This window comes from Leptodactylus fuscus, chromosome 4 (assembly GCF_031893055.1).
Source record: "Leptodactylus fuscus isolate aLepFus1 chromosome 4, aLepFus1.hap2, whole genome shotgun sequence".
Lineage (NCBI taxonomy): Eukaryota > Metazoa > Chordata > Amphibia > Anura > Leptodactylidae > Leptodactylus > Leptodactylus fuscus.
The window spans coordinates 156,786,394-156,802,963 of NC_134268.1; the positions used below are offsets into that span (position 1 = coordinate 156,786,394).

At 41.3% G+C, this 16,570-nt stretch overlaps 1 protein-coding gene across 1 annotated transcript in view; it reads right to left on the reverse strand.

Annotated features, from left to right (window-relative positions):
• Positions 1-13,891: 13,891 nt before the first annotated feature.
• The window catches only part of LARS2 (leucyl-tRNA synthetase 2, mitochondrial), a 142,622-nt gene continuing 139,943 nt past the window's right edge, over positions 13,892-16,570 (reverse strand). The window contains exons 20-21 of the mRNA XM_075271251.1: positions 14,434-14,561; positions 13,892-14,330 (exon numbers count right to left, since the gene is read on the reverse strand). Coding sequence (XP_075127352.1) covers positions 14,151-14,330; positions 14,434-14,561 — 308 coding nt within the window. The 3' untranslated portion in view covers positions 13,892-14,150. The remainder of the gene's footprint in view (positions 14,331-14,433; positions 14,562-16,570) is intronic.

Sequence of the window (16,570 nt, forward strand, 5' to 3'; positions counted from 1 at the left end):
ACCTTGCGGGCGCTGCAGGATTTTAATCCATTACGGTGTAAAGTGATACCAATGGTTTTCTTGGTGACTGTGGTCCCAGCTGCATTGAGATCATTAACAAGTTCCCCCCATGTAGTTTTACGCTGATCTCTCACCTTCTTCATGATCAAGGATACCCAACGAGATGGGATTTTGCATTGAGCCCCAGATCGATGTCGATTGACAGTCGTTTTGTATTTCTTTCATTTTCTTACTATTGCACCAACAGTTGTCTCCTTCTCACCCAGCGTCTTACTTATGGTTTTGTAGCCCATTCCAGCCTTGTAAAGGTCTAAGATCTTGTCCCTGACATCCTTAGAAAGCTCTTTGGTCTTTCCCATGTTATACAGGTTAGAGCAGGGGTCTCAAACTCACGGCCCGCGGGCCGCATGCGGCCCCCCGAACAATTTTGTGCAGCTCACACAAGCCTAGGGATGCCGGATCCGAGTTAAATACACTAGCCGCTACGTTCCGGCTAGTGGACATATAGGCGTGATGTGATGATTTTGCACACAGGCTTTTCTATATACTGCCGGAAAGCTGACAGTGCGCTGAGTTCAGCACACTGTCCGCTTTCCCGATCTGGGCCCGGTGTGAAGAGCTTACGGTCCGGTACCGTAGCTCTTCTATGGTCAGAAGGGCATTTCTGACACTCAGTCAGAGACGTCCTTCTTCACAGCAGCGCCTATCGCGCTGTACTGTGGAGCGGGGAGGAACTCCCCCCTCCCTCCCTGATAATGCTCGTCTATGGACGAGTACTGCGAGCAGATGGAGGGGGCGTTCCTCCCGGCTCTCACAGCACAGCGCGATAGGCGCCGCGAGGCAGAAGGACGTCTCTGGCTAACTGTCAGAAACGCCCTTCTGACCATAGAAGAGCTACGGTACCGGACCGTAAGCTCTTTACACTGGGCCTACATCGGGAAAGCCAACAGTGCGCTGAACTCAGCGCACTGTCAGCTTTCCGGCAGTATATAGAACTGCCTGTGGGCAAAATGGTGAAAGGTCCTCTTTAAACATTGAGGTGGAATGAAGGGGTTCATAACACTGGGGGCAGAAATGGAGGGACATGAATCTGGGGGCAGAGATGGAGGGGACATGAATCTGGGGGCAGAGATAGGGGGACATGAATCTGGGGGAAGAGATGGGGGGACATGAATCTGGGGGCAGAGATGGGGGGACATGAATCTGGGGGCAGAGATGGGGGGACATGAATCTGGGGGCAGATGAAGGGTGTATATGTAACTGGGGGAAAGATGGAGGGGGGACATATAGTTTACGGGTGACTGTAGGAGGATTATACAGTGTGGGGGCACATGAGAAATGAATGGGCGGAGTCAACATAAAAGTGGGTGGAGCTAAATTTGCCGTGGTGCTGCCCGCCGACTGGCTGGGATCTTGCTCTGCGGCCCACATGCTGAGTTGAGTTTGAGACCCCTGGGTTAGAGTCTGGCTGATTCATTGAGTCTGTGGACAGGACTCTTTTATACAGGTGACAATATAAGACGGCGGTCTTTAATGCAGGTAATGAGTTGATAAGGAGCGTCTACCTGGTCTGTAGGTGCCAGAACTCTTAATGGTTGGTAGGGGATCAAATACTTATTTCTCTATGCAAAATGCAAATAGTTTGATAAAATTGATACAATGTGATTTTCTGGATTTTATTTTTGATATTCTATCTCTCATTGTTAAAATTAACCTATCCTTAAATTTATAGACTGTTCATGACTTTATCAGTGGGCAAACTTACAAAATCAGCAAGGGATCAAATACTCTTTTCCTTCACTGTAAGGCATCTTTATTTCATGTAAGTGCCTGGTTAAATAACTAGAAAAGTGGTCTAAAACCGTGGAAGTGTCTGCCCCCTCTCAGCAGATAAAGCAGAATCCTTAGGATAGGTCACCAATTGAAGATCTGTGGGGTCTGACACCCAGGACCTCCTGGATCCACTGGTGGAAATGTGTAAACTGATAAACTTCACTTTCTGTTTTTACATTGATAGTTGTTTAATAAAAAGCTGATTTACGTTTTCTTTACTACTTTTTCCATTTATTATTATTTTATGTTATAACACATTATTTAGTCACCTCTCAAGCCTTGTGATGATAGATTTCTTGGCATGTGACTTGTTAAAACAACAATTTTGCCTTTTTTTTATACAGTTTAACACTCAAGAAAAATGAAATTTTCCAACAGCTCTACAATGCTGCCACCTGCTGTTAAGTCATGTAATGTACACAAAAACAGCAGGATCTAAAGAAATGTTGACATTTCTATAAATGTTAATATATTAAGGGATTGGAAAATGCCTAATTCCCACATTAAGTATTATTAGCCAGGCAGTAAAATTACAATAATAGACTTCTTAGGGGTGCTTTAATAAAAAAGGGTTGGAATTGTGAAGAACATTGAAGCAGCAGGATAACAAAGTGTCCAGGAACCTTGAAACAAGCTGTCATGTTTTCTGCATATAGTTGCCATAGAAATCATCAGTAAGTCAGCCATTTCTTTCAAAAGCATAAAATATATATACAGGGAACAGTTATTCTATCCAAGTCTCTTATTGTGTTGTGTTGGTCTATTGCTCACAGAGTGGCTATGGCTTCCAGTATGTGGATCCAATGGAGCAGCCACATGAGCTTTGTGTCATAAACTTATCTTCTAATTGTCATCTCTATATTATTAATGATCATAACGTGTTCTATCCCTCATAATCCTGTTGATCAAAATGCCAGTCTAAGTAGTAATTCTGAAATAAAACACTGAAGTCTAAAAAAAAAAAACCAAAAAAAACTTTTATAAAGGCCACATGGATCGCTTGTCACACCAGAAAGAATGGAATAGAAAAAAAAGTAACATCTTATCAGGCTTGATACAGATATACATTATATACAGAACATACGTGTAGGTGTGTGTGTATATATATATATATATATATATATATATATATATATATATATACATACATATTTATCACGCATATCAGGGGGGGGGGGGGAGTATTTTTTCCGTTCTCTACTGTCATCACAATGCCAATCCATCTCTGAGCAGATCAGTCGAGACATACCTGACAGTCTAGTTGCTAGGGATACCCTGCCTTACAACCACTGTCATTTCAGTGGGGTTGTCAGCTAGAATGTTTCTAGTCAATCTAAGATTTCTCTGGCATTTTCCTGCATTGCCACTGAATTGCGAGCAGGGGAAGGAGTAGGGAGTTTGGTAGGACTGAAACTAAATCCTATTTTTAACTGCGATATTCTCCATATTTCTGTAAAATTACATTTTAGGTGACAGACATATTATTAGAGAGTTTTCTTTTATAGCAATGTATTAGCAGAATGTCAAGGTCTTATTCAATCACATACATGAAATTATGATTTTATTGTCTGTCTGTTTTATGTTACTAAAAAGTCTGAACTCTTTGCACTTCTAAAGGCGTCAGAATTACCGATATTAAAATCTATGAAAGTGTAGAAAGGTTCTCATCGAATCATTCATTGTCTGCTAATGTCATATAGAATCTAAGGAGATAGGTACAGTAGGTATTCAGATGTGCGTTATAGCTATGTTAGATTTCATGAATGCGCTCCACTCAAAATACAGTAACAAGCAAAGCTTTATTAGACCAAATATTTTTTTTCAAGCACTCCATTGTGGAGCTAAAATGTTGTCGCACTGTTTCAGGCTAATAAACCGCTACTTGTTTTCCAGCGGATTGTCGCTAGACCGCTGCAGCTTCTTTTCATTGGTTTGGATTATCTACAACCTTGGGTCATGCTGCAGTTGCTGGCACCCACCATATGATTCATAGGGGGCTTTTTACTACTCTCTTTGTTTCTAAATGTATTATTGACGTACAAGGGAAAACCTCCTTATCCAGATTGTAATAATATCACTCTATAGCTGTACATGTCCATATACCAAATTATATCAGAAGATAAAGTACAACTTTGCATCCTGGAACTGAGGGCAGTTTCATACTACGGTCTTAGGTCCATTGTTCTGACCCCATCAGAATATCGGAACAATGAACCTTAAAGTTACCAGGTTTGTATCCATTACAATATAAGGTCAAGTTCACATCTACGCTCAGGTTTGCATTTGGGGGTTCTGCTTTGGGACCCCCTGAATGGAAAGCAAATCTGCATAAAAAAGTGGTTACCTTAGGAAACCTGTAGACTAATGGGGTCTGCATGGTTTCCGATGGGTTTCTGCCTGATAAGGGCAAAAAATGCAGAGAGCAGAACGGAATCCTCGGTACGTAGGCCGGGCGCAGATGTGAACCGGGCCTGAAATAAAAGATAATACAAACAAAAAATGATAAAATAAATGCAGAATGTCTCTTCCGGTTAGCCATTAAAAGGGTATCAACTACTGAAGACTATGAAGTTTTTTTAAAAAAAAATATTTTCTTCCGGTAGTGTAAAAGTAGCTTTATCCTATTTAATTGTCCCGTAGTGCATTGTACTATGTGGAACAGATCTTCGTGCAGGAACTACTCTTTTAAAGGTACAGTCTTTTTTGTTGTAGAAATGTTTGTAACTTTCCCATACATCTGAACGTGGTTTGCAGAAATCATTGCACATTTTGCAGGAACATTCCCATTCACATGTATGTCTCAGGGTTTAGATGACGTTATTGTAATATCTGACAGAATATTACATGCTAGAGTAGATCATGATCAGAGATCTGTTTACTGGAGCCGTCTTTAAATCCTTTCAAGTGTGGTTTGCAGAGAAGCATGTTAGGGGTTAATGTAGCCCAGCACAAGAGGAATGTACTAGAGATTACCAGGCGAGCGAGCGCTAGCTGTGAGCTAAAATAACAATCCCATTCTTTTGTATTTTTAGTCGACAGAGTAACAAACAGGAAACCTCTTGCTTGAAGATGGATAATGTGCTTGTCAGACTGTGTAATTCCACCATGTAATAATGTCAATCAATGCAATTCACAGGACCAATGGCGTGCATCTCATTTGAATTTCCCATGATGCCTCTCTCCAAGCTTTCGTCTCTTAGAATAGGAAAAACATTGTCATTTTCTCTGTTTTCTTCAGAAAGAACACATATTAAAATGCAAAGTCATTCTCCCTGCAGTGACATGTTGCTATAGAACTGTCTTGTATAAGAGCTCTCCCCGAGCTATGAATCCTCAGGGAAAGGGAGCATATATATAGCTGAGGTACAGCAGTACTTTCGGCTGGTCTTGATGCAGTGGTTACAATTAATTGATTACAGACAGTTACAGATTTCTTTGTTCTCATACCCCTTCCCCCTGCTGCACTTGACTGGCCTTTTGCTTTTTTTTCCGAACAACATTGTGTACTTGTAGAAAATGGTACGAATGAATGAATGAATAGTATATGTGTAGTATATGTGTAGTATATGTGTATGCTTTAATATACAGTATAATTCATTTTTCCAAAGTTGCTAATTTTACTGGTGTTCTAAACATATTATTTATAGGGATTTCAAAGCACATAATGTGTTATATAAATTGTAATCTTTTTTTTTGTGTGTGTGTTTATGTGTGTGTATATATATATATATATATATATATATATATATATATATATATATAATGTTAAATAACTATTCTGCAAGTTGGTATGCTTATGCCAATACCAAATCATTACACAATAATAACACACTTTTTAAAACCTACCCCTATAAAGTGCCCTATAGAAACTGACAGCTGACCCAGTATAAGACTTCACTATTCTTTCTCTCTTTCTTTCTTTCTTTCTTTCTTTCTTTCTTTCTTTCTTTCTTTCTTTCTTTCTTTCTTTCTTTCTTTCTTTCTTTCTTTCTTTCTTTCTTTCTTTCTTTCTTTCTTTCTTTCTTTCTTTCTTTCCTTGTTAAATATGTTCATGATATTTCTATATAGCTGTGTGTATCATTGCTATGTGATATGTGTTACATTATGTTTCAACTTAGGTGTTTATGCATGGAAGCAAGACCCTTATTGAGGATGAGCGTTTGCTAAAGATGGGGCTCTAGGTGAGCACGTTTCATGGAGTTTACCATTGTAGTGCGATGGGACACACACCAGTGTAACTATTCTATACATACTGTACATGCCATTTCATTGTTCAGGATCTGGCAATGTTCCGCTCTCCAAAGTGTAGCGGTTGCATCGTATCAGTCAAATAACTTATCTCAGTAAGGTTAGGGCTGCACAGTAATGTCAGCCACAACTACTGTGAAACAACCAAAGATCAGCATATTGCCTTTTGACTCTCACTCATGTCAGTGAAATGTCGTTGTACTGGTAGATGTGAGGGTTGAAAAAAGATAAGACTCCATTATAGTTCTCTGAATGAAGAGGTTGCAGGGTGATCCGTCACTAGTGGATAAGGGTGATAAGTTTATATCGTATTCTGAATTGAATAGGCAGCCAATGTAGTGACTGACACAGACCAGAGGCATCGCTGTGGCGTCTAGACTGATAGATGAGCCTGGCCGCTGCATTCAGAATAGATTGTAGAGGGGAGAGTTTAGTGAGGGGAAGACCGATTAGAAGGCAGTTACAGTAGTCAAGGTGAGTAAATCAGGACGACAATAAGGGTCTTTAATGTATCTATGGTAAAGAAAGGGTGGATTCTGGAATTTTTTTTGAGTTGGAGGTGTCATGAGTGTGCAAGTGATTGACTCATACCTTTCCTTCACCTCCTATGTCCAAACATAACCCAGAGGCAACAGGCATACTGTCTGGGAGTTATGGTAAGGCTGGAGAGCGAAATGGAGATATCAGGGTTTCGGTCTGTTAGATGGTGGAAACAGCAGTAAATCAGATATTCAGTTTCAATAAAGCAAAGACATGATATTTGAGACAGCAGAGAGACAGTCACTGGTGTTCTGTATTAATGTTGGGGTGATGTCCCGGGATGAGGTATATAGTTGGGTGTCTTCAGCATAAAGATGGGACTGGAAGCCAAATCTGGTGATGGTTGGTCCAATAGGGGCTGCGTAGAAAGAGAAGCACAGGGAGCCTAGCACCGAGTCCTCAGGAAGCCCCAATGGGGGAAAAGAGGGGAAGAGACAGATCTGAATGATATACTGAAAGTGCGGTCTGAGAGATATTTGGAGAACCAAGAAGAGTGCTGTATCTGCGAGGTTGACAGAGTAGAGCCTAGTGTGGAGGAGTTGGTGGTCAACAGTGTCAAATGCTGCTGAGAAATCCAGAAGAATAAGAAGAGAGCAGTCCCCATTGGATTCAGCCGTCAGGAGATCATTGGAGACTTTGGAGGGCCGTTTCAGTAGAGTTCAGAAGTCAGATTGTAAGGGGTCGAGAAGAAAGTTAGCCAAAAAATAGCGGATCAAACTAGAACAGACCAAGCGTTCCAAGTTTTTGGAGATGAAAGAGAGGTTAGAGACAGGTAAATGGTTAGCAACACAAGACGGGAATATTTAATCAGTAGTAGGGTCATGACAACATGTTTGAAAGAAGAGGAAAAGATTCCAGAAAAGAGAGAGCGGTTAAATATTTTAGTAAGGTAAGTAGGGGCGGTAGGCGATAGATTGGAGAAAGTGTGAGGGAAAAAGGTCGCTACTACAGGTCGTAGGGTGAAATAAAAAAAGGAGCCAGGAGCCTTCTGTAACTGGTTCAAAGATAAGAATTAACAGGGTAAAGTGTGGTAGGTGAGGGGATCAATGTCACCTGGGGATTGGGCAGTTATTTCCTGATGTATCTTATCAATTTTTATCAAGGAAATAAGTGGCCAGGTCTTCTGCACAGAGGTCTGTGAATGAGGCCTGCACCGTGGGTGAGTAAGGAGTGAAAAGTTTAAGAGTCTTTTAGGGTTACAGGAGAGAGCAGAAATAAGAGCGGTGAAATAGGCTTGTTTGACAAGGTGAAGGGCAAAGCAATAGGTTTTGAGCATAAACCTGAAGTGGAGGAAGTCTACAAGTATACCCGATTTTTTTCAGACGTTCAGCAGACCTAGAGCACTGCTGAATATAATGCATCCGTGTCATGTACTAGGGTTGCTACCTCCTGCATCAAAATTTTCAAGTGGAGGGGTAGCTGCCTCATCCAGTGCAATTTTAAGGATTTATAGTGACTGGCAGCTAGATCGGGAAAGAAGAGTGAAGAGATGGGGGACAGAGAATACTGTAGAGCGTCTGAGAGGTGCTGGATGTTAATAGCACATATATTCCTATATGTGTGGTGGGTAGGCGTGTCCTATGAAGGAGAGAAAGTACTGATTGTGAGAGACATAAGGTTATTATTATAGAGGGGCAGAGAAGAGTTAGTAAATTTAGGAACTGGAAGAATTCAGAGAAAGATCAGATCATTCATGTTGCCATCTTAATATGTGGGGGAAGAAGAAAGTTGTGAAAGCCCAAAAGAAGTGGTTTTTGAGCAAAACTGTGAGGCAACTGGGGAGACAGGGGTGTCATTGGGGATTTTTAAGTCTCCCATGATAAGGGTAGGAATTTCACATGATAGAATAAAAGGAAGCCAAGAAGCAAAGTGATCCAGAAATTGGTAGGGTGAGTCAGGTGGACAGTAGACCACGGCTTGGCGTGAGGAGAGTGGGCGGAAAGTTTAAGGGGTAGGTGAGTGAGGGTACTGGAGGAATGACCTGAAAAGAGCACTTTAGTGATACCACCCCCAGACGAAGGCCATGCACCAAGGGATGCCATATCAGATGGCTGGATCCAGGTTTCTGTTAGGGCAGGCATGTTGAGAGATTTACTATGGAATAAGTCATTAATGTATTCTAATACCAAAAATAATCAGGGAGGCGCACTCAGGTCAAGAAGGTCAGACATGAATAAAATGATGTGTACACTTTATTGGAAGGCACTATTAATATACTCTAGTTTGAGTTTTACAGAGAACAGTTAAAAGGGACAGAAGAAAGATAAGGAGAAGGAATACAGTGACTATTTATGAGGTTAGTGGGACTTCTATATGTGCAGGAAGAGGAAAAATTTGTGAAAGAAGGAAGGCCAGGGTTTGGAAATATGTCCCCAGCAGCTAGTAAGAGCAACATAGACAGAAACAGATTGTGGCCCAGAGATTTATGCAGACACGTCTGTTTATTTTCACTGCTAAAAGAAGTATGGGGATTGGGGTGGTTAGAGAGTGAAAAGCGTGTGAGAGTAGTACGTGGGAAAAGGAAGAAAAGAGGGACTGATATAGATAGTGTGCACTGATGGTAGGAAGTTCTGCATGAGAACATGTTGATATGTACAGTACATCTGAGCACCCTTCCCCCAAATTGGAAATGCTTCCCCCATAAGCTTTATCTACTTATATAGGGCAGCAGAGCTTCATAACAAGCACTAATTTAGGTCATTAACCAATTATTCAACAACTGTGGCACAAGAAGAGACTGTGCTACGTAGATACAAACACTGACCAGAGAACTACCATAAAATTACTGAGCATCAGAAGACTTACACATAACATACAAGGTCAGGGGATAATCGTACACATCAGGGAGTGTGTTTGCTTACATAGGCAGTACGGAGACTTACAAGTCATTCCTGCTCCGCTAGGGATTCTGGGTAAAAAAATATGCAAATCTATTCTCCAGGATCTGATTAGGAGAACAGTGCACTCTGTATGCCGCCCTCTAGAGGGCAGTATCCTTAACATCATGCATGACTCAGTTATAAAGTCTATTTAATCATTATGTGGATTTAATTGCCAAATTAGTATTTCTATCCCAAAAGGAACAGATTCCCAGCTATGGCCAACGCTGTTTCGGCCTATTGGTCCATCCTCAGCATAGCGTAGGGACACTGATTTGGCAGAGTGAGAGACTATAGACCAGGGTCAGGGGATAATCGTACACATCAGGGAGAGTGTGTGCCTACATAAGCAGTACCCTGACCCTGGTCTATAGTCTCTCACTCTGCCAAATCAGTATCCCTACACGATGCTGAGGATGGCCCAATAGGCCGAAACAGCGCTGTCCATAGCTGGGAATCTGTTCCTTTTGGGATAGAAATACTAATTTGGCAATTAAATCCACATCATGATTAAATAGACTTTATAACTGAGTCATGCATGATGTTAAGGATGCTGCCCTCTAGAGGGCTGCATACAGAGCGCACTGTTCTCCTAATTACATCCTGGAGAATAGATTTGCATATTTTTTTACACATAACATATAGATAAGGGCACATGGAATTGGGGAAAATACAGGCTTGATGAAATCCTAGAATAGGGTTCAGTAAACAGTAAAAGGGTTGGATGGAATAGGAGATGAGTATCATTCAAAGGTACAAGGGGAGTTGAAACGGATGCATAGCAAGCAGAGTTGGATGGAATAGGAGATGAATACCTGTATGATGAGAAGAGTAGTGAAGGTCGGATTCGTGCCATGTATAAGTGCACTTTGTTTAAACTGTGCTTAGCTTAATATGTACATCTGCATTAAAATACCCCCTTGCATTGGAAATATAAGTCTTGAAGTTCATCTTCCCTTGAACTGCTGGAGTTTGCATAAAATAACAGAATACAAGCATGAATCTGCCTTTCACGTTGTCCTTGAGATACGCATTCATCTTAGCTGTGTATTGTTACAAGAGAGCTCACACCTACACAGTAATGTATAGGAGAACCAAGCCTGCTACATACAGTCACAGATTCTGATCAATAGTAAAGCCTACTGAAGACAGGGGTTATATGTGTATATGCGGAAGTCCTTATTACTGTGGAGTTGTTGTCTGTATCAACATCTGTTGCCTGGTGGCTAGAAATTTCTTTACTAATGGAAATATATTTTAAAGTATCAGCACAAACAGCGCTAACAGTGAGAGATCTAGTGTTAAAATTCTGCTTATGAAAGCAGCTACAAGTACAGGGAGCAGGGAGCTGTCAGAGTGGCTGCAGGTTAGTCTGTGTGACAAGTTGGCATCAATAGAACTCAAAGGGAATAAGTTTGTATGTGTGGCAGCTCACAAGGACAATCCTGCAGCCACTCTGACAGCACCTTTTCATCTGCCCATGTTGTACCAGCTGGCACAGCCAAAATTTTTGCAAAAGATATTTTACAAACTGTTAGCACTTGATGTGCTGACATTGTACATTAGTACAGAGCTGTCGCTAGACACAGGAACATATTCATGTGAGGTCATCTGTTTAGATACAGCCAATTTAGCAATGGTAACTTTACAGCCCAAGGCCAAATGAAGAGGTCTGGTTTGTGATTTAGCTTTTTTTTTTTTTTTCAATGGACAAAAAGCGTGCCATAAAAATGACTTGCAAAGAGGCGCATGTTAAGCCCATTAAGCCCTCATATGCGTCTGTGAACAGAAAAATAAAAAAAGTTATGGGTTTGAAAGTCGGGGAGTCAAAAATGAAAATCAAAAAATGCCTCCAGTAGTAAGGGGTTAATAGATGTAAGAGCTAGAATTGGTGGAGGTGGCGAAAGGTCCTCTAAAATAGTGGGAGTCTATGGAGACAATTAGTGAAACAGAGGTAAGTGTCATTGCTGGAGTGAAGACGTCCTGAAAATGAGTCTACAGAGGTGATTTGTAGTAGATAGGTGGAAGTGATGAATAGAGTAGTAGTTGTCTGCAGCACCATGGATAGAGTCCTGAATATGGGATTCTGATAGACTGGAGAAGGTGTCCTCAATAAGGATTTACAGACTGATGACATACAGTTGTGCTCAAAAGTTTACATAACCCGTCAGATTTTGTTTTTTTTTCAGAGAATATGAAATAACACAAAAACTATTTCTCCACTCATGGTTAGTGGTTAGGTGAAGCCAATTATTGTCAAACTTCTGTGTTTTCTTTTTTTAATCATAATGACCACCAAAAACATCAAAATGACCCTGTTCAAAAGTTCACATACCCCAGTTCTTAATACCGTGTATTGCCCCCTCTAATATCAATGACAGCTTGAAGTCTTTTGTGGTAGTTGTGGATGCGGCTCTTTATTTTCTCAGATGGTAAAGCTGCCCATTCTTATTGTTCCTGTAAATTCCTGGGCTGTCTTGCATGTTCTGCACGCTTGAGATCTCCCCAGAGTGGCTTAATGATATTGAGGTCAGGAGACCGAGATGGCCACTCCAGAACCTTCACTTTCTTCAGCTGTAGCCAATGACAGGTCGAATTGGCCTTATGTTTTAGATCATTGTCATGTTGTAACATCCAAGTACGTCCCATGCAAAGCTTTCTGGCTGATAAGTGCAAATTTGCCTCCAGTATTTGCTGATAACATGTTGCATTCATCTTTCCTTCAGCTTTGACCAAGTTTCCAGTGTCTTAAAGCTCACACATCCCCACATGATCCGCCTCCGTGCTTTACAGTAGGAATGGTGTTCCTTTTATCAAAGGCTTTGTTGACACCTCTCAAAATGTAACGTTTATGGTTGTGGCCGTTGTGGTTGTGGTTTTCTAAAGCATAATGCTAAAATATTTTAATACATTTAGAAAATGCTAACAATAGTGAACTCTCACATATCCATTGTGCAATGATATATCATTTACTATAGGTGCTTAAATATATGCATTTTGTATACTTCACTTATTACTGGTCTATGTGAAAGGGATCTAATATAAGCCATATTACATGTAAGAAGAGGTGTAACATTAATCTGACAATTCGTGTATTTCTCCAGGAAATCCGGTATTTGAGGGGACCCGGTCACATTCATTTCAGCCGCAGCTATCAGAAAGTGTTGGCAAACATGTAGAAGGCTGATAATGTAACATTGATTCTCATTTGTGCTGCTGTCAAAAACCACTCTGAGGAAAAGTGTGAAAACCCAGGACACAGCCCTATGTGTAACTGGATATCGGCTGTGTGTAACATTTATTGGCTCAACAAACAGTAGCAGAAATGTGTTTATATGTTTACCACCCATTACATTTTGTCTTTTTAGGTTAAAACCACAAGTTCAGTTTTTTGATGCAGTTTTTGACCAGGCCAGAGAAGTATCATTTGAGGTTCTTACGTCCTTACCCTTTATGATCCAAATGTAAAGCACCATGGAATTAATGGTGCTATATAAATAAACAATAATAATAATCCAAACCTGTGAATATCTATAGGATTACACCTGTTGATATTCACAGTTATGTTAAGGTTGGTTCACTTCTGCGCTTGGGGACCCCGACGAACGGAATACCAAATGCTTCATAAAGCGGTTAGCTAAGAAACCACACGGACCCCAATATGTGATCCAGGTCATACATAACTGTGAATATCAACAGGTGTAATCCTTGTTTTTCGCCTCCCATTCACTGCTATTGTTCTCCTCAGTTGGAATCCGCCTAAAGAAAGGTCATGTTGCTTCTTTTTTCTGCTAGCAGCAAAAAACTGCTAGCAGAAAGACGAAAGCTAGCGGTCTCAGATTTTGAGGCGAAATCCACTGTCAAAATCTGCCTCATTGCCCCCGTGTGAACTAACCGTAAGAACAGATCATCTAATGTATGTGTGTCCTCTAGAATCTACCACTAGGAGGTAACAATGGGGTTGTTTACTTTTCACATTTCCCATCCTTTTGTCTAGAAGAGAGACAAGCTACTACCACAGGTGTCTGCCATTGTCTTTCTCCCCATAGACAACAAATGCAAGCTTAGCAAAACCAGGTTTGCATGTGAATAAGAAGTCAAAAGAGAGAAGTCTTATCAGAATCATATCGTATGTGTATGACCAACCTTAGGTAGTCCTAATATACAAAGTACACACTAATTTTGCTGCAACCATATTTATGTGTAGAATAGAATAAAATTATATTCTAAATGACATAGAACAAAAAAAAAAGAAGTTCAGAACATCATTCATAATGATGTCAATGAGACCAGTTTCCAGCTCACATGTCCTTACAATAATGTGGAGGTATTGAGGTATTAAATGTAGATGAATTTTCAGTTTCTCTAGCCGTTTGGCTTACTTACCACATACAGGAATATAAATAGTAATTGCCTAAAAAATAGTCCTCGCACCTTCATACAAACTGTACAGTGTTGCTTTCTATCATTCAGAGTCCCATGAATTTTTAGCGGCTGAAACATGTCACAGGAAGTCTTTACATGTAAAAATGGCCACTTAATGGGCAGATAAGCAAATGCCAAGTATATAAGACTGGATCAGTGCAAGTAGAGTGTTCATAGTGTCTATTCTGTGAAGGTGTTGTGGCTACAAGTGACTATTAGGAGTCTTCAGTCCTCCAGTAGGAAGTTGACCAGAGCTCTCTGGGAAGAATGAATCACTCTTTTGACAGTCCGGCCCTGTAGATAGTTTGCCCCGAGATCACTCTGCATAATAAGCTCTTGTACTTTCTTGGCATCTTGGGATAGTGCGAATGGCACACGGATTGAACCACAGTTTTTATTATTAATCTGAAAGACAGAAGGAGATATGTATGTAAAAGTATAACAACTACTAGGAAATGTATGTCAAACGTGTTGCCCCTCTAGCAAGGGAGATGACCTTTATCCTTACCAGCACTAAAACTTCTACTATGTCTGGTTGACTGAGATATTCTGGGTCAATTGTGGGCCAGGTCTGCAGGAGGACATCTTTGCTCCAGTTATATTGTGTACAGAGCTTATGAGTCACATGACCCATACCTAGAACACAAAGACTCATTAGATAAAAAACATGAACTGTGAAAATAAACTATGGAGGACCTGGCTTCGCACGGGTATATTTCATTTTTTGTTTGTGTAGTGGCCCCATAAGAATTGTCCAGTTTTGCACTGATGTATTTTGCATATAATTTTTGTGTGTGTCCATAAGCGTCTCATTTCGGATATCGGATATCAGAGAAAAACCTGCGATCGGTTGTTATGGAGACCTGGAGTAAAGCTGTGTGTATGTGACCTTGAGTAACAGTGTCATCCACAGCGCCCTGCCCTTTTAATGCTGACATAAAGCAGTGAAGAAAAATGGCTGGGTTGCTATGGAAACCTGGAGTAAAACTCTAAGGGTGCATTCACACGGAGTAAAGTGCCGCGTGATGTGGCACGTAGATGCCACATGAGCTTTTGCGGGCCGTATACGCTCCCATTGATTTCAATGGGAGCCAGGATTGTATACGCGGCGCATCACGTGGCACTTTACTCCGTGTGAATGCACCCTAATATGTGGTACTCTGTGCAGAGCTGTGTATCTAATCTGCCGGTGTGTGGTATTGTGTGCAGTGGTGCGTATCTAATCCTCTGACATGTGGAATTGTGTGAAGACGCGTGTATCTAATCCTCTGGCGCTTAGAACTTTGTGCATAAGCGCGTATCTAATACTCTGGCTTGTGGTACTGTGTGCAGACACGCGTATTTAATCCTCTGGCGTGTGGTTCTGTGTGCTGGCTTGTGTATCTAATCCTCCAGCGTGAGGTATTGTGTTCATACACGCGTATCTAATCCTTCAGTGAGTAGTACTGTGTGCAGACATGCGTATCTAATCCTTTGGCGTGTGGTATTGTACGCAGACGTGAGTATGTAACCTTTCCTGTGTGGTACTGTGCCCAATAGCGTGTATCTAATCCTTTGGCGTGTGGTATTGTGTGCAGTGGCACGTATCTAATCTTCCATTGTGTGGTATTGTGTAAAGACGTACATATCTAATCCTCTGGTGTGTGGAAATGTGCACAGACGTCCGTATCTAATCCTGCGGCATGTGTAACGACGTACGTATCTAAGCCTCCGGCATGTGGTGCTGTGTGCTGACATGCATATCTAATCATCTGGCGTGTAGTACTGTGTGCAGACACGTGTATCTAACCCTCCCCATGTTGTATTGTGTGCAGTAATGCGTATCTAATCCTCCACCGTGTGGTATTGTGTAAAGACATGTGTATCTAATCCTTCAGCATGTGGAACTGTGTGCAGACATGTGTATCAAATCCTGCAGCATGTGGTATTGTGTAAAAATGTGCGTATCTAATCCTGCAGCATGTATAATTGTGAATAAACGTACGTAACTAATCCTCCGGCGTGTAAAACTGTGTGAAGACGCACGTATCTAATCCTCTGGCATGTGGTACAATGTGTTGAGGTGCGTATCTAACTGTCCAGCGTGTGGTGCTGTGTGCAGACGTACATATCTAATTCTCCAGCATGTGGTATTGTGTGCAGTGGTGCGTATCTAATCCTCCGGCATGTGGTATTGTGTGAAGATGCACGTATCTAATCCTCTGGTGTGTGATACTATTTGCTGACTTGTGTATCTAATCCTCTGGTGTGTGGTTCTTTGTGCAGACATGCGTATCTAATCCTTTGGCATGTGGAACTGTGGGCAGACGAGTCTATCTAATCCTCTGGCATGTGCTACTGTTTGCTGACCTGTGTATCTAATCCTCCAGCATGTGGTACTTTATGCAGACGCGCATATCTAACCCTCTGGTGTGTAGAAACGTGTGCAGACGCGTGTATCTATTCCTCTGCCATGTGGTACTGTGTGCTGACCTCTGTATCAAATCCTCCAGTGTGTGGTATTTTGTGTAGACGCATGTATCTAATCCTCTGGCATGTGGAACTGTGTGCAGACGCGCATATCTAATCTTTTAGCACATGGTACTTTGTGCAGACATGTATCTAATCCTCTGGAATGTGGAACTGTGTGCAGATGTGCGTATCTA